Source organism: Pseudocercospora fijiensis (genome assembly GCF_000340215.1).
Source record: "Pseudocercospora fijiensis CIRAD86 unplaced genomic scaffold MYCFIscaffold_5, whole genome shotgun sequence".
NCBI classification, from domain to species: Eukaryota; Fungi; Ascomycota; class Dothideomycetes; order Mycosphaerellales; family Mycosphaerellaceae; genus Pseudocercospora; species Pseudocercospora fijiensis.
Genome location: NW_006921536.1, coordinates 5,538,312 through 5,552,169, shown reverse-complemented (window position 1 = coordinate 5,552,169; position 13,858 = coordinate 5,538,312). Strand labels below are relative to the sequence as shown.

At 51.2% G+C, this 13,858-nt stretch overlaps 6 protein-coding genes across 6 annotated transcripts; 4 read left to right on the top strand and 2 right to left on the bottom strand.

Annotated features, from left to right (window-relative positions):
* Positions 1 to 429: 429 nt before the first annotated feature.
* On the top strand, positions 430 to 2,031 carry MYCFIDRAFT_154994 (uncharacterized protein; the record flags this gene model as incomplete). Its single annotated transcript, XM_007929662.1, has 1 exon — positions 430 to 2,031. A coding segment is annotated over one exon (1,602 nt), but the record flags the coding sequence as incomplete, so codon positions are not given.
* Positions 2,032 to 3,186: 1,155 nt separating this feature from the next.
* MYCFIDRAFT_204040 (uncharacterized protein) lies at positions 3,187 to 3,912 on the top strand. Its single transcript, XM_007929661.1, has one exon. It carries the CDS (start codon positions 3,237 to 3,239, stop codon positions 3,507 to 3,509), a length of 273 nt encoding a protein of 90 aa, XP_007927852.1. The 5' UTR covers positions 3,187 to 3,236; the 3' UTR covers positions 3,510 to 3,912.
* MYCFIDRAFT_176051 (uncharacterized protein) lies at positions 3,876 to 5,209 on the bottom strand (the record flags this gene model as incomplete). The annotated part of the gene is made up of 10 exons (XM_007929660.1): positions 3,876 to 4,096; positions 4,126 to 4,144; positions 4,175 to 4,257; positions 4,301 to 4,337; positions 4,370 to 4,416; positions 4,448 to 4,673; positions 4,703 to 4,937; positions 4,964 to 5,032; positions 5,060 to 5,127; positions 5,162 to 5,209. The coding sequence occupies 10 exons, from the start codon at positions 5,207 to 5,209 to the stop codon at positions 3,876 to 3,878; spliced, it is 1,053 nt and encodes a 350-aa protein (XP_007927851.1).
* Positions 5,210 to 5,700: 491 nt separating this feature from the next.
* MYCFIDRAFT_211639 (uncharacterized protein) lies at positions 5,701 to 6,382 on the top strand (the record flags this gene model as incomplete). The annotated part of the gene is made up of 1 exon (XM_007929659.1): positions 5,701 to 6,382. A coding segment is annotated over one exon (462 nt), but the record flags the coding sequence as incomplete, so codon positions are not given.
* Positions 6,383 to 6,955: 573 nt separating this feature from the next.
* Positions 6,956 to 12,958, bottom strand: MYCFIDRAFT_176049 (uncharacterized protein; the record flags this gene model as incomplete). The annotated part of the gene is given in 26 exon segments (XM_007929658.1): positions 6,956 to 6,995; positions 7,040 to 7,224; positions 7,253 to 7,326; positions 7,355 to 7,380; positions 7,413 to 7,699; positions 7,727 to 7,733; positions 7,767 to 9,265; positions 9,291 to 9,471; positions 9,507 to 9,686; positions 9,718 to 9,792; positions 9,812 to 9,982; positions 10,012 to 10,166; positions 10,189 to 10,279; positions 10,328 to 10,385; positions 10,436 to 10,509; positions 10,541 to 11,815; positions 11,841 to 11,857; positions 11,895 to 11,930; positions 11,956 to 12,010; positions 12,055 to 12,097; positions 12,126 to 12,146; positions 12,184 to 12,286; positions 12,326 to 12,513; positions 12,558 to 12,580; positions 12,613 to 12,917; positions 12,944 to 12,958. The coding sequence occupies 26 exon segments, from the start codon at positions 12,956 to 12,958 to the stop codon at positions 6,956 to 6,958; spliced, it is 5,184 nt and encodes a 1,727-aa protein (XP_007927849.1).
* A 49-nt stretch (positions 12,959 to 13,007) lies between these two features.
* On the top strand, positions 13,008 to 13,312 carry MYCFIDRAFT_176048 (uncharacterized protein; the record flags this gene model as incomplete). Its single annotated transcript, XM_007929657.1, has 5 exons — positions 13,008 to 13,044; positions 13,082 to 13,140; positions 13,183 to 13,215; positions 13,251 to 13,265; positions 13,301 to 13,312. 5 exons carry the CDS (start codon positions 13,008 to 13,010, stop codon positions 13,310 to 13,312), a joined length of 156 nt encoding a protein of 51 aa, XP_007927848.1.
* Positions 13,313 to 13,858: the final 546 nt, after the last annotated feature.

Here is a 13,858-nt window from a genome sequence, read left to right as displayed (position 1 = left end):
GGCGTGAAGCAGAAGACTGCATATCAAAGCATGAACACCGTCTCGCATACCTGCTCGGTCCCAACATCAATCCCCGCTGTAGCTTCCACGGGACGATCAGACACATCGCGGTCCGACAGCCTGCAAGCGAATCGTAGAATAGCTGGCGTGACCGACTGGGATTGTGATTGTCACATCCGCTCCGAGCATCTTAGTCGTGCCTGAAAACGACCAGGCTCTCGCATCTCATCACATCACTCATCCGCGATGTGAAGTGGCCGGGATCTTGAGGCCCAGCTTCATTCATAGCATGTAGTTCTGACTACTGCCGCTAGTCGGAGTTTCAGTCTGCGAGACTCTTGCAAGCGAACGCGATCATGGTATTCGCCCGTCAACGGCGTCGACGACAGAATGCCTTCAATCTGGCTGTTCGTGACATTGGCGACGCACATGCTGTCCGCTGTCAGCTCCCTTGAGCCACGCAGCCAGCACAAAGCACTCGCTCTCAAACCAGCACTGGCACTTTTCGCGCAGATCCCAACATGCGCACAGAACTGCATTCTTTCCGCGGGCTCTGCAGCAGGCTGTTCGTTGACCGACATCCAATGCAGTTGTGACAGCCACCATGTCAACAAGCAGTCCACCGACTGTGTCCTTGCCAACTGTACGATCCGACAGGCGTTGGTCACGAAGAACCACACCCAGACCATGTGCGGTCGACCCATACGAGACACCAGGAGGACGATTCAGATTTCTGCCACGACCTACCAGACCACCGAAGCCGTCGCATATTTGCTTCGAATCGCCTCCAAGATCCACGTTCAATGGCCGTGGAATGGGCGGGCGAAGATCTTCACTCAGCTATGGTGGGACGATGTGGTCATCACCGCCGCGCTTTTGATGTCGTTGGGCGAGGCTTCACTCGCTCGCCCGATCTCTTCCCCCGGGCTGGGACAAGACATCTGGACTCTGCTACCCCATCAAGTCGACCGCTTCGCCAAGATGTTCTTCTACGGCGAGCTGTTCTACATCATCGGACTGTCGACGGTGAAAATCTCCATCTGCCTTTCATACCTCCGCTTCTTCGCGTCGCCACGCTTCCGAAAGCTGGTCTTCGTGGTCATCCTGCTGAACCTGTTATACATGCTCGGGTTCACCATCCCGACCATCTTCCAATGCACGCCCGTCTCGTATTGGTGGAAGGAGTGGGACCATGCGAGAAAAGGACATTGCATTGCGAAGACCAAACGACGGCTTCAGGGACTGGTCTGGACCTCTGCCGGCTTCAACATCTTGCTCGACATGATAGTTCTGGGAATGCCGGTCCCACTGGTCTGGAAAATGGAGCTCAACACGAGGAAGAAAATCCTGGTGATATTCATGTTCACGTGTGGGCTCTTCATCACCGCCATCAGCATCCTGCGCCTGCACAGCCTGGTCAAATTTGGCGACACGATGAACCCGACTTGGGACTACCGATGGATGGCCCGCTGGAGCACGATAGAACTGGCGGGCATGGTCGTCTGCGCCTGCATGCCGGGCATCCGGAACTTCATCCGGAGACTATGGCCAGAAGCAGTCGGTGAGACGACAAGGGGTGGCGTTGAGTCGATCCAACCCGGCCTGTACGAACCCAAGAGCTCGTTCCGAACCACCGGCGCCAGTCAGACCGATGACATTGAAAATCTCGTCGCATATCAAAAGCAAATCCGGCTTGAGGAGTTGGCGACGGCGACGCAGAAACGCACGGCTGTTCGGTGGAGCAAGGCCAGCATTGATGCCACTCAACTCCAGCAGATCGCAGGCTGGAACCTGGGCAGCAAAAGAGGCGGCGACGACGCCCAGTTCAATGCTACTCCGCCTCTCGACACGGTCTTGAACGCCACAGCTCCACTGGACGACGACCTTCCTGCCGACCGCAAACGTCGTACGTTTTGGCGACCGTGGAAACGGAAGTCGGATCGTGGCTCTGTTCGCAACTCACGATCTTCTCAGCTTACGCCTTTATCGACGCAGCGCACTCCGACGCCCAAGCCAGCGGACTTCACGAGCAGCACCTTGGTCAGTGGCGACGCCAAGAGTCAGCCGAGTTTGACGCCTTCGACGTCGAGAGGCAGATCTCCTTCTTTTGCGCTGTCGCTTGATGCTCGGAATGCTGCGATTGAACCTGTCAGGGAGCAAGCTTCGTTTGATTGGTTAAGACTGCGTGACGACGGACAATCTTAGAGCTTACTCTGTCAGGATGCTGGGTCGAATGTGTGAGACAGCGTAGTGCCCTGACTTCGCTCTTGAAGAAGTTCGAATCCTGACACGCTCCGTGACACCATACGACACGACTTATGAAAAGGGCGCCCTAGAGAAGCGGTCTACGATCAAAGTCGGGACGTCGCCCCATTTGCATGACATTCGGCTTGTCACTCATAATGGCAAGCAATTCTTCCCAGTTCTGCCAGACGTTCTTGCAGGCATCTCGCAACTCAAGATTCGCGCCGACTGCGCCCCAGAAGACCCCAATGATGATGTCCTGGACTTGACACTCGGTCAAAGCATTTCTCGCACTGTCTTGGTTGTTCGTCAAAACTTTCTTGGGGTCCGACACGGTTGTCGACCTTTGAATCTGAGCAAGGGAGCCAAGCTACAATTGCTCCATCAACAGCGCGAGTCGCATTCGGGGCTTGAAGTCGTGTGGTTAGAGACCACTGGGCGGCAAAAGTTCGTGGTCACGGTTCATCCCGTGCTCTCATCCATGGCGCCGGTGAATACCATGCAAGTCGCCGCATCAACGGAGCATATCTGCAAGATTCGGTCCGGGGAAGACGATGGTTTGCCATGTTGGACTGCTCATTCTCACCACAGCGATCGAGTCACATTCCAGCACGCAAAACCCGTCGCAAGCATCAGATATCTGGGACAACCCATGCACAGAAGGCGGGCTCCTCTACCAAAGCACGATTGGCGACCACCACGGCAGTACACGAACGACGGGTACGAAGAAAAGCTCCCCGACATTCTCTACGTACTCAAAACATCTCCCGATGCTCTCTTCTTTGATTGCATCAAGAAGCAGTATCCACGTCTCAATGCCGATGGCGAAACAATCTGGGTAATCGTAGAAGAGAATGAAGGCACCAACCCCCGACGTCGAAAACCAAAGATGCAGCTTGATATTCCATCACTCCCAGCACATCTCGCCGCGGGAGAAGATGCAGCCCTATTTTTCGGCCTTTGCAATTGCTGGTATCGATCTTGAGCAAAGCATGGCGCTGCTTGACGATCCGAATCTCTCTCTCTCTCTCGGCCATGCATCGCAGATCTCGGCCTGCAGAAAAGCGGCCAGCCTCAAGTACGGCTTTCCGGTCAAGACCCCTTCTCTGCTTCAGCGGCAGCAGAATTCTGGTCGCGGAAGCATTCCCGGTCTGATCGACCCTCTTTCAGCCCATCAGCTACAATGGACAGAGTGTTGTCAACTGGATAGCCTACCCTACGTCAAGCAAGGATCGACTTCTTGGTGCGCGACGCGAGGCACATGAAGCTGAGCGCTTGCAGGACTTGGATCGGGCTTGCGAGGAATTGACGAGGAAACAAGTAGCAGCCGGTCCTCGGGTGATTTCACAGCCGCCTCCCAATCAACCACGGCAGCAAAATGATCGGTCTGGACAAGTTGCAGGGAAGAAGCGGAAGGCGAGTGAGGTTGAGGCCGATCAGGATGTCGAAGAAGACACTTCAGCGCCGGTATCAGATGTCTCTCTCCAGCGACCGAACACAGTGGACGAAATGGAGTTAGAGCTGGTGCTGGGCAACGATCCTACCTCCGCAGAGCCGATTCTGAACGGTCTGGAAGGAGATCGGAGAGAGGGCTAGTCTGGCAGGAGATAAGAGGCTTGCAATCATTGTACCTACACACTAGTGCTCTGATGTATCAATAGAACCAAGCCCTGTGCATGAAGTCTCTTCACTACCAGTTTTAAAATTCTATCGGAATGATAAAAATGGAGGCGAAGTGAGATGACGGCCAGTAGTCCAATCGGTCCACGTACGCTACCTTGATCGCTCATCATGTAAGGGGAATCCGGACATCCGATCTCTAGTCTGAAGGAGGTTTCAGCATCGCGAAGCCCTCCGAGCAATAATCAATTGAGCGTACACCTCTCACCAAAAACATCTTCTACGAAATCGATCCTTCGACAAAGACCACAAAGGCACTGCCCGCCGCATCTGACATGAATAACCTCCGATTATGAGGCGATAGTGGAGCGACCCGAAGACGCATAGAGTGATCTCTGGATTGCATCCTTCACCTTGCTTGGTCGTCTCGCTCGACCTGAGCATGGAGCGCTTTGCCATTCTCCACCAGTAAGCTCATCATCATCAGAGAGAACAGAGCGAACACTTCAGATCCCTCTGATCGTCTCAAGCCTGACGCTTCTCCGCTGGAGCCTTCCTTCTCGGCATTGTACTTGCGAAGAACGCTCTTCGTGTGAGCGACCCCGAGAAATGATGATGGCGACGGAGGGTTCGAAGCCTGGTAATAGGCTGAGGATTGGATTCTTCGCTTGCATTTCGCTGTTGCTGAAGGGCGGTGGCATCATCTGGGTGTCGAAGCGTGCACGTTCTTGTAGGGTCAGTGGAGAAGGTTTGCTTAGAGTGTCGAGATGCCAGGTGATGTTGAAGTCGTCGGAGTCTGGAGTGGCGTGCTTTTCGGTTCTCGGTTTCTTGGGAGGACGAGGGTAGTCGAGCTTGAGTAGTGCTTTGATTGGGCATTCTTTGGCTTGTTGGATCTCTGTTCTGATGGATAGGAAGGAGTCTTGAGCTTCTCCGTAGAAGTCAAGTCATCCTCTCCGCCGTCCAGAGGTGAGCAGACCACAGGGAGACACATCGTGCAGGCAAGGAGACGACTGTGGAGCGCGCTTCTGGTACTCAAGCAAGAACGCAAGCCAAAGGCAGTGGAAGGAAATGAGCTGAGATCACAACGCAGATCGTGGACCTTCTCAGGTCAAAATTCATGTCTGCTGATGTAAGGTTGATAACGACGCAGCAATTGAGGATGCCTTCGCTGTGAGGCATCGACGCAGTTCGACACGAAGGAGGCGCGCTTGATCTCAAGTGAATGGAGCCGGCCATATCACACTTTGGATGCCGCCAACACTGCTAGTGAAGGTCCAAAGTGTTGGCGTTGCTTCACTAACGCTTCGGAGGCTGCAAAATCGAAAAAATCGGTACACTGAGTCATTGATGTAAGTACATCCAGACGTACCCGCTCGGCTACTGCTTGAACGCTTGTTCATGGTTGATAGAGAAGTTCAAGGTCGGCCCGAGCATTCAGCATGACGAAAGCTCTCAGCCAAAGCATTGAACGAGGCCGAGATCAATTTGCTTCAATCGATAGGCAATAAAAGCGAACAGGTTAATTGGAGACCAGCAAGATCACAAAGTCCACGTCCCATCTCTTCCTTTGTCACAAGGCAAATTCCGTCAATCGGGAGCAATCCGGTCTGAGTGGTGGACACTCTTTGTCCTCCTTCCGAAAGCGGTAATATTCTCGAGAGAACGCGGCAAGCTCAAGCTCGTATTCCGGCGAGAACACCGAACATGATAAGCATGTGCAAGTCTTTTTAGGGACATGAGGAGGCACGAATCACTCTCATTACATTGATCTCGGATGGTACACAAAACATGCAGCCCATCAACGAAACGAGACCAACACTGCGCCGAAGAAACTCAGTCGCCCTTGCAAAAGTCGCAGAAGGAAAACGACCAACGAACACTGGCGAGATATGGGATGGTCAGGCCGGAGAAGATTGGCTGGCATTAAACGATTTCGACGATGTCGACAACCATGCACTTCCAGAAGACACAGCGACAGATGCAGTATCACCCATCGAGCTTTCCACTGCTTTATGGACAGAATCTTGGAATCATGCAGACGTCAAGAAACATTCCACATCTGCTGTCGATCTCGATCCCGACCGGCTCGGGATCCTTCCAAACCCCGTGCCAACTCTCGACTCGCATGCCATTGCAGTGGCTACATCTGTTGTGGTTGATGCCGATGGAAGTTTTCCTGGGAGAGGATTTTCAACGACGGTGTTGGGTAATGAAACACATGTAGAGACGGGGGCTGGAAATCGTCAGAGGAAGCGGTCCCGTCCGCTGTCATGGATAAGAAGACTGTCGGGCAGCTGATAGTACGAAAATTTTCGTGATGACTGAAAGAGTCTGGCATGAATTTTCTCGCGGAGGAAAGGTGCGCGGACGGCAAATGTGTAGCACGGAATTGGGTGCAGAGAATTTGGCAAGAACATGACAAAGTATGAGGGCTTGAGAAATTCGAGAGCTTGCACGAAGGGAACATCAATTTTGAGGACTACACCAGGTAGAAAGAACGATGAAATCCCCTAGCGGTCTATGGAAAACGAAATTGCAACCAAAGAAACCACAATGCCTCCACCAAACTGTGGCCTTTGAAACAATAACATTGAAGCTGCAGAATGCATCGTCGACGCTCTAGCTGCCTAGCAGCGTTGCATGAAGTCAATTCACATTTCGACCAAATATTAACAGTCAGGCCAGTGAACCATTGATTGTATTCGTCAATTCGATGTACGCCATGTTCAGGCGAAGAGATTCGGGTTGCGTATAGAGAAGATGATTTTGCGAGGAATGGAGACAAGGCAGGTCCAAGACTCAGCACAAGAGCGTTGAACGATAATTCAAAGCAAGATATAGCGCGAGAGCTCTACAATCTTACCAGGCGGGTGAGATATCTGAAAAACAACCTATGCAGTGAACAAAGGCGCCGAGCAAGACATTGAGATGCTATGAAACAGTTTTTTTTTTGAGACATGAATCCGCTCCATCTAAGGCCCTCGCCCGCGCTTCTCCCAACTGTTATCCGAAAATCTTAGTTATCTTCCGCAGCCCTAAATTCCCTTTTCTTCTACCCTTTAATAGTAATATTAGGAAACTCCCGTCGATGCTAATACAACACCTTCCCGCGAGCCTTGAGGTCACAGCGTCTGTGTGGACTGTGTCGCTAGGAAGCTAGCGAGGATTCAGGCACTTGCTGTATCCTATCAAACGCGGTACCATAGCGTGCTTGATCAGAGTAGATAGGTTCGCATTTGAAAGTGCAGTTGGATTGCCAGTCCAGTGAACAATCAATTGTATTTGTTGGTGGATGTATATCAAGGTCAGGACTTGAGATCTGGTATTTTGCACAGCATAGGTAGTGGTAAGGTAGATCAGCTCTGCGTGTAGTAAGCCTATAGCTTACAGGGAAAGTATTAGCAGATGAAATCAGGGCAAACATAAGGCTGACATCTAGAAGCTTGCCATTGAAGGAGATGTCTCAAGAACCCAAACAGCAAACAAAGACGCTGCTTGAAGCAAGAGCCTAAAACCCTAGAGGCATAAAGAAAGACGCCGTAGAGTACTTCGCTTTGATCGGAGCCGATGCCATAAAGTATGTATGCCACACAATCGTTAATAAACTACACTTTTGTAATTGAGAAAGACAAGAAGTCCTGCCATCATGCCCGCAGTGAGAAAATCGATCCCTTCCAACGCCGCGCTCCCTTCCCGTCAATGCCCAAGATTCCTCTTCTGGTTGCATAGTTTCCAACAGTGTAATAACAATGTCGTAACTAAGCGATGTGAATGCCGCTCTTTCGCCAATGCTTGCCAAATACACTCCAAAGGACCTATCGTTTTCGTCGTCATTCTGGGCGGCAAGTGCTCAATCGCTCACCCGCTCACTTATAGTAATGTGCAAAGATGTCGAAAGTCACATATGAACAATGTCGCCTAACTCCCAACCAGCCTGGGTGTATTGCAGGATCTCCATGAAGTATGGACCGCCGAACCGGTTGTTTGCAGTTGGGAGGGCATAAGTGAAACTTTGTACCTGCTGAGTCCGGGGGCGTTTCATCGGGCGGATTCGGCGTTGACGCTCTTGAGCAACTGGTGGAGTGGTCGAAGCGTTGTGCGCCTCAACGATGGTGACATTAGTTGGATAAGTGGCTGGTCGACCGCTCATCGTCGACGCTGGAGTTGCGGAAAGGGTAGAAGGACGATCTTGCTCGCTTGTGTTCGCTAGAGTGTGACCAGAGTTCTTTCTCACTCGCTTTGGCGAGCTTGCTTCAGGTGCTTCCTGATCCGCTGTATCGCCAATTCGGCGCCTCCTCGCTTGGACCGCAGCGACAGTGGGACGAGTTCGAGGGATAGACTCAATCTGGGCGGGTGAGTGTGACGCCGATAGAGAAGTTGCTCTCGTGCGATCGGAGGCAGTAGACTCGGCTGAAGAACTGCTATTGGCATTGGCTGGTCCTGATGTCACGCCGTTGGTCTCTGAGTGAAAGCCTGGAGCCGTGTAGGGGAGACTTCGATCGACAGAAGTGGATGAGTCTTGTTGAAGCGCAGGTAGGCTGGATGCGTTCATGAATTGAAGCGATGAATCAACGACCTGATCGGCAACGTGGTGCTGCGTAGAATTGGATGGGCTATTGGCATGCTGTGGCACGAGTGCTGATGCTATTGTTAGTGTGCTGGTGCTTGGAGTCATGCCGTTGATGTTCGAGGAAGAAGAGTTGTTGCTTGCCGCAGCGCTGAGTGCAGACGACGAGGTCGGTAGGGCAGCAGCAGCACTCGATTGAGCGACCTGCTGTAGAGTAGAGCGAGCGGGCAGCGCAGGCTGTGTACCTGCAGTCTGTCGAAGGATAGTCAAGCGACCGTTGAGGTCCAAGTCCTGTACCTCAGTGGGCGTCATAACGGATGTCTGTAGATTGTTTTGGTTGACATCAATCCTCACCCACTGCCCAGCATGCTGGCCTTGATCCATCAGCACGTAGGTCACGGTTGGTGGAGTTCTGCTCGCAGGCTCGGCCTTTGGTCGAGTTGACGCAGGGAGCTTCAGCAATTTCCGCGGTGCATTGACTCGTGCGACGATGAAGTTGCTCGCGTTGTAGGAGCTCTTCCAAACATAGTCCAGAATTCGAAGACCAGTGGCGAGGATGGCGTTGGAGAAACGCTTTCCAAGATCGTCGGCAAGCGCACCGCAGATGTCGTCTGGATGAATATGACCAGTAAGGATCTGAGCATCGGTCAAGTTGACGTTCCGTGACGCGAGCTCGCTCAGTGTGTCGCGCGTTGACGACAGCTTGCCGAGTGCCGCTGGCATACAACTGGCGACAATGATCTGGTCATGCCATGGGGGCATAGCTGGGCCAGCTGGAGCGCCGCCGTGGACTGCACTGTTGGCCATCGTGGTAGGTTGATTGAAAGGCGATCGCTTACAGAGGTCAGAACGAGGTCACATTAGTGCGCAAAGTAATACTTACAACCTCACGCAGGTATGAGTTGAACGCGATGGGCGTCTGGATCGTGGAACGTTCAGATTTGGAAATGTCAGGAAGGCTGAAGCGATGTAAAACAGGATTCTTGGATGGGTGCTTGCTGTTGTCGAAGTGGAGAAGTCGATTGAAGTTGCGACGCGTCCTACTCGCGACGACAGTGAAGTTCTTTGAAGTTACAATTGTTGATGACCGTCGCGCTGGTAAACATCGCGACGCGGATGTACCCGGCAGTTGCCTAGATCTTCATGTGAAAGTACTAGAGAGATGAATGTTGGGACCCTGCCAAGACATGTCCTGTGGGTGCCGGTATGAAGAAGGATGTTCTTTTCCGCAGATTGCGATGATCCTGAAAGACGTCTTAACCGTTGCTTGAAGCATCTTCGTCGACCTCTGGAAATCGTTTGTCTTTAGCTCGTGGTTCAGCTGCTCCTCGACAGGGGCGCGAGTGGAAGCGGAAAGAGACCTAGGACGTCCGTCCATACTTGGCTAGAATGGGTTCTGAGTATAGTTTCGGATGGTTATTGGTGTATAGGGTAGTTTTGGGCAAGGGGAATAGTAGATGGGGACTGCAGAGACCTGTGCACATCGTTCCGTCGTGAAAGGAGAGAACAAAGCCTGCGAACAAACTCAATCGTTGTAGCGCTCCTCTTTGGCTTTTTGCTTGCTAGCAAGAGCATCGGACAATGGCAAGTCGGCATAGCAGATGCAGAGATCACACAAGACCAGAGCATGCTGCATCTCTAATCCGAGCATAACTCCCAATACCATCATCCGGACACCAAACGGCATCATAGGACGTCGAGAACGGAGCGGGTGATGCAACACGCAGAACGCAAGCTATGGCCATTGCACCTCGCACAGTCCTTGAGATACCACAAAATTTTCGCACATTGAATGGTTTGGCATCAGAAAGCATAGTGTCGATAGAAAATCGGAGATCGGATGAGAAACTACACGATAGGCATCAGTGATATTTGATCTATATCTATTTCCCTCACTTACATAGAGGACACGCACCCATTACAACGACATCCTCCATCTCGGCATCAAGCCCCGCTCCGCTTACAAATCCAGCGAGGTGAATTTGATGATGTGATGTACACAACGCTTCTCATGCTGACCATTGAGCTGCTCAATGGTCGGGAAGAAACAAGGAGTAGTCATTTTCCACCGGCCTCTGCTTTCGGAACGCTGTCCAAAACTATGCCGACGAAGAGGCGTCGCGTGAGAGCAAACATGAGCAACAAATACACTCGCTGCCATGCTCGAGATGTGACATTTTGCAGAATCGGTGTTGGCAGATGTCGGGGCGACGGGGCAGCGCAGCTTTTGTTGGTGGTTCAGACTTGCTTGTCGGTGGAAGTAGTGTGTCATGGTGATTGGCGTTAGGACGTGGCATATCGGTACCTTTTCCATATGGGACTCGAGATTCCTCCTTCGCTTCATGTCCAAGCTGCTCGGTATCGTCGGTGTCCGTCTGTGGATCTGTCTTCTCTTCTTCGGCGTCGCTCCCTCTCTCAACATTATCAGAGACCGCATTTGGGGCGCCAGCTCCCGGCGCATTAGATACAGGTTGGTTCGCTGTGGCTGGGATTGGCTTAGAAAGTTGCTCCTTCAGCGCGCTCGGTAACGACACCTTCCATCCCTTCTTCCTCTCCACGAGCTTCTTCGAATCCTTCTTCGTTTCAGTGTTGCGGTAACGCATGCTTCTATATGTAGCCTCTTTCAGCAAGGTCTTCGGATCTTTCTCATAGTTTGCAAGATGCTCGTAGCGCCGCTTTTCATCTTTCACTTTGTCCCTGTATTGTTCTTCCAAAGCATACTTCCCGCTGTCGTTGTGACGCGGAGGTTGAATGATCTTCCATTTCCCCGGGGTAGAGTAGATGAGGTCTTGCAGCTCTGTTCGACACCATTTGAAGTGCTGCTCTGGATCCCATCGCGCAAGCCGGACACGCTCATCGTAGTCCTCTTCATTGTCGTCTCGCTTGCTCTGCGACATCTGGCCGAACCAGAAGGGACCTTGCATTGTGGCCGAAGATAATTGCGGACTGCTAGTGGACGACGATGACAACGGCGACTTAGCGGCGCTTCGGAAGGCTTTGCGAACGGTTGTGCGATGTACAGTATTCAGAGTTGCTGGAATACCTGCTGAAGTCGAGTGCTTCGAGGCTTTCTGTAGCGACAACGTGACGCGATTCCTGTACCGGCAAAGACTTTGATCCAGGCCGAGATCCAGACGTGCTGTAGGGAAGCGGTTGCTGATGCGTAGTTCGATATGCAGCAACGTTGCAGCACAGGCGCAATAGCTTTTGTAGTGATGGTGCTTGTCGTTAGGCACATCAAAGCTGCGACCAAAGATTAATGTCACAAAGAAGGTCATTGGCAAGATGTCCGGTGTTGTTACTTGAAAGCATTGTTTCGAGGCACATGCGCTATCCGAAGCCTCTGCATATGCGAGTGCTAAATTTCGACGCACATGCGTAGACCTCGCAGTTTGCATGTGCGAGTGACGTCAAAATCCAAAAGCCCTGCAAGGACGTCGAGTGAATGAGAGTATACGCGCACGTGAAAGTTGTAGTATAATCTCGAGGTAGCATTAGGCTGATAGAGACACGAAATTGGTCACTTGCAGGTCTCTGAATTCTGCTGTAGCTTCTGAGACTCTCCAATAGTTCAGGTTGCTGGTTATCGCTTAGTTAATGAGATTCGTCGTGATTTCATAGACGTCCCAGATGTACTCGAGAAGGTTTGCTGCCGTTTGATAGATACTCAATGAAGCAAGAACAAGAAGTCCACGAGTGTCAAACAATATTGTTCCTAGCTTAAAGAATGCCCTCGTCGTAGATGGTGCCACTGAGGCTATTCCAGTCATTTTCCAGAGTTGCCGCCCATAGCTCATTGATGCTTTCGGTCAACGGATGTGCTGCAGCTGGCTCGTCAAGCATGCATGTATCCAGCTTATCGGAGCAGCTGAGAGATTCGTGATCTCAACTCACGCTGCTCGAAATTGCTTCTCGCGATATCTCCCAGCCTATCATTAATGTGAGCACGATTGCCAAGGGTTTTAGTTCTTCGGCACCTTTCGATATCGCTGTCCGTATCATGATGAAGAGGCCAGTTCTTAGCCAGGCGATGAGATGTGTCGAACGCATGGATGCTTCAGTTACGCCAATCTTTATGGTACCTTTCTAGGTGATCAAAGCGTTGAAAGGGGACCTGTCGATGCACATATCTGGTACATGTATGTCATCCTTCGCAAAGAGGCCATTTCCGTGCATTGTACTTTTGCGGACCTCGACGATTTCCAGTAAAGCTTGCAGCATCGACTCGTGGCCGTTCCAGAGAGAGATTCTTTCGCAGCTTTGCAAAGTTACAAAAGCCCTGCGACTCTTCTCGAAGGCGATGGTCTGTACGCTGAAGATATACCTGAATTGCTTGGTCATTGGGCGCCAGGTTCCGATAGAGATCCAGCAGGGCTCGATTGGATTTGGGGAAATCTTCGCTCAAAAGTCGAATACCTTCAGAATAGCACATCCACGCGGTTGAGGGTTTGCCATTCCTCAGCGCAGCGTTGCCTTTCTCTTTGCACTGCGATGCCCCATGATGACTGTCACCAAGTTCTTCCGCATCCGCAAGTGTGGGTAGTTCTACGCTCTCTCTCTCGTCTGTATACGGATGATGCACGCGAATGACGGGCTCGTCATCTCCGCCAAGCGTAAAGGATCGGTAGCGGATTCGGTTCAGCAGTACAGCTGAAGGATTCGACACCGAATGCTCAATTCAGCAAGCTGAGACACTTGATGTAACTGATGTATTGGAAGAAGGACTAATCTATGTAGAAGTCCGAAGATAGAGTGCAGCAGTTGCAGCCTCAGGCATTAGGCACGTAATGGACCCTAACACCTGGACATACACTCCAAGTCACCCCCTCAGCACGTGCATATCGCTATAGAATGAAGCAAACACAATAGCCATTCAGTTAGCAAAGCAAACAAGGGGTATTAGGTAAGCAGAACAAACAGGTAGGCAAACTAGACTACTCTTAGGTTATCTAAACAAGGCCCTTCTTAGTACTTAGCAGCTAGCTTTATAGCGCTCTTAATAGCGGCCTTGCAATCCACTAGGTTTAGTTACTTAACAAAGCGGGCGTGCTTAATCTTATTAAGCGGCTTAGTAAAGCTATCGGCTATCTAATCGTATATACTAACCTATTATACAATAATAGAACTATTAGTAATCTTCTCTCGGATATAGTAGACTCGAGCATCTATATGCTTCGTACGGCTATTAATGCTAGTCGACTTAGTAATAGCGATAGCGGACTAATTGTCCTCGTATAGCGTAACTAGAAGAATATAGCCCTTATAGCTAATCTCCTTTAATAAGCGAGCTAAGGCAACTGCTTCCTTAGCCCCTATAGTAAGTTAAACATACTCAGCTTTAGTTAATAATAGTATAACGAGTGTCTAGCGGCCGGACTTATACAATAGAGGTCCGCCTGCAATAGTAAAGTAGAAGCCGCCTATAGA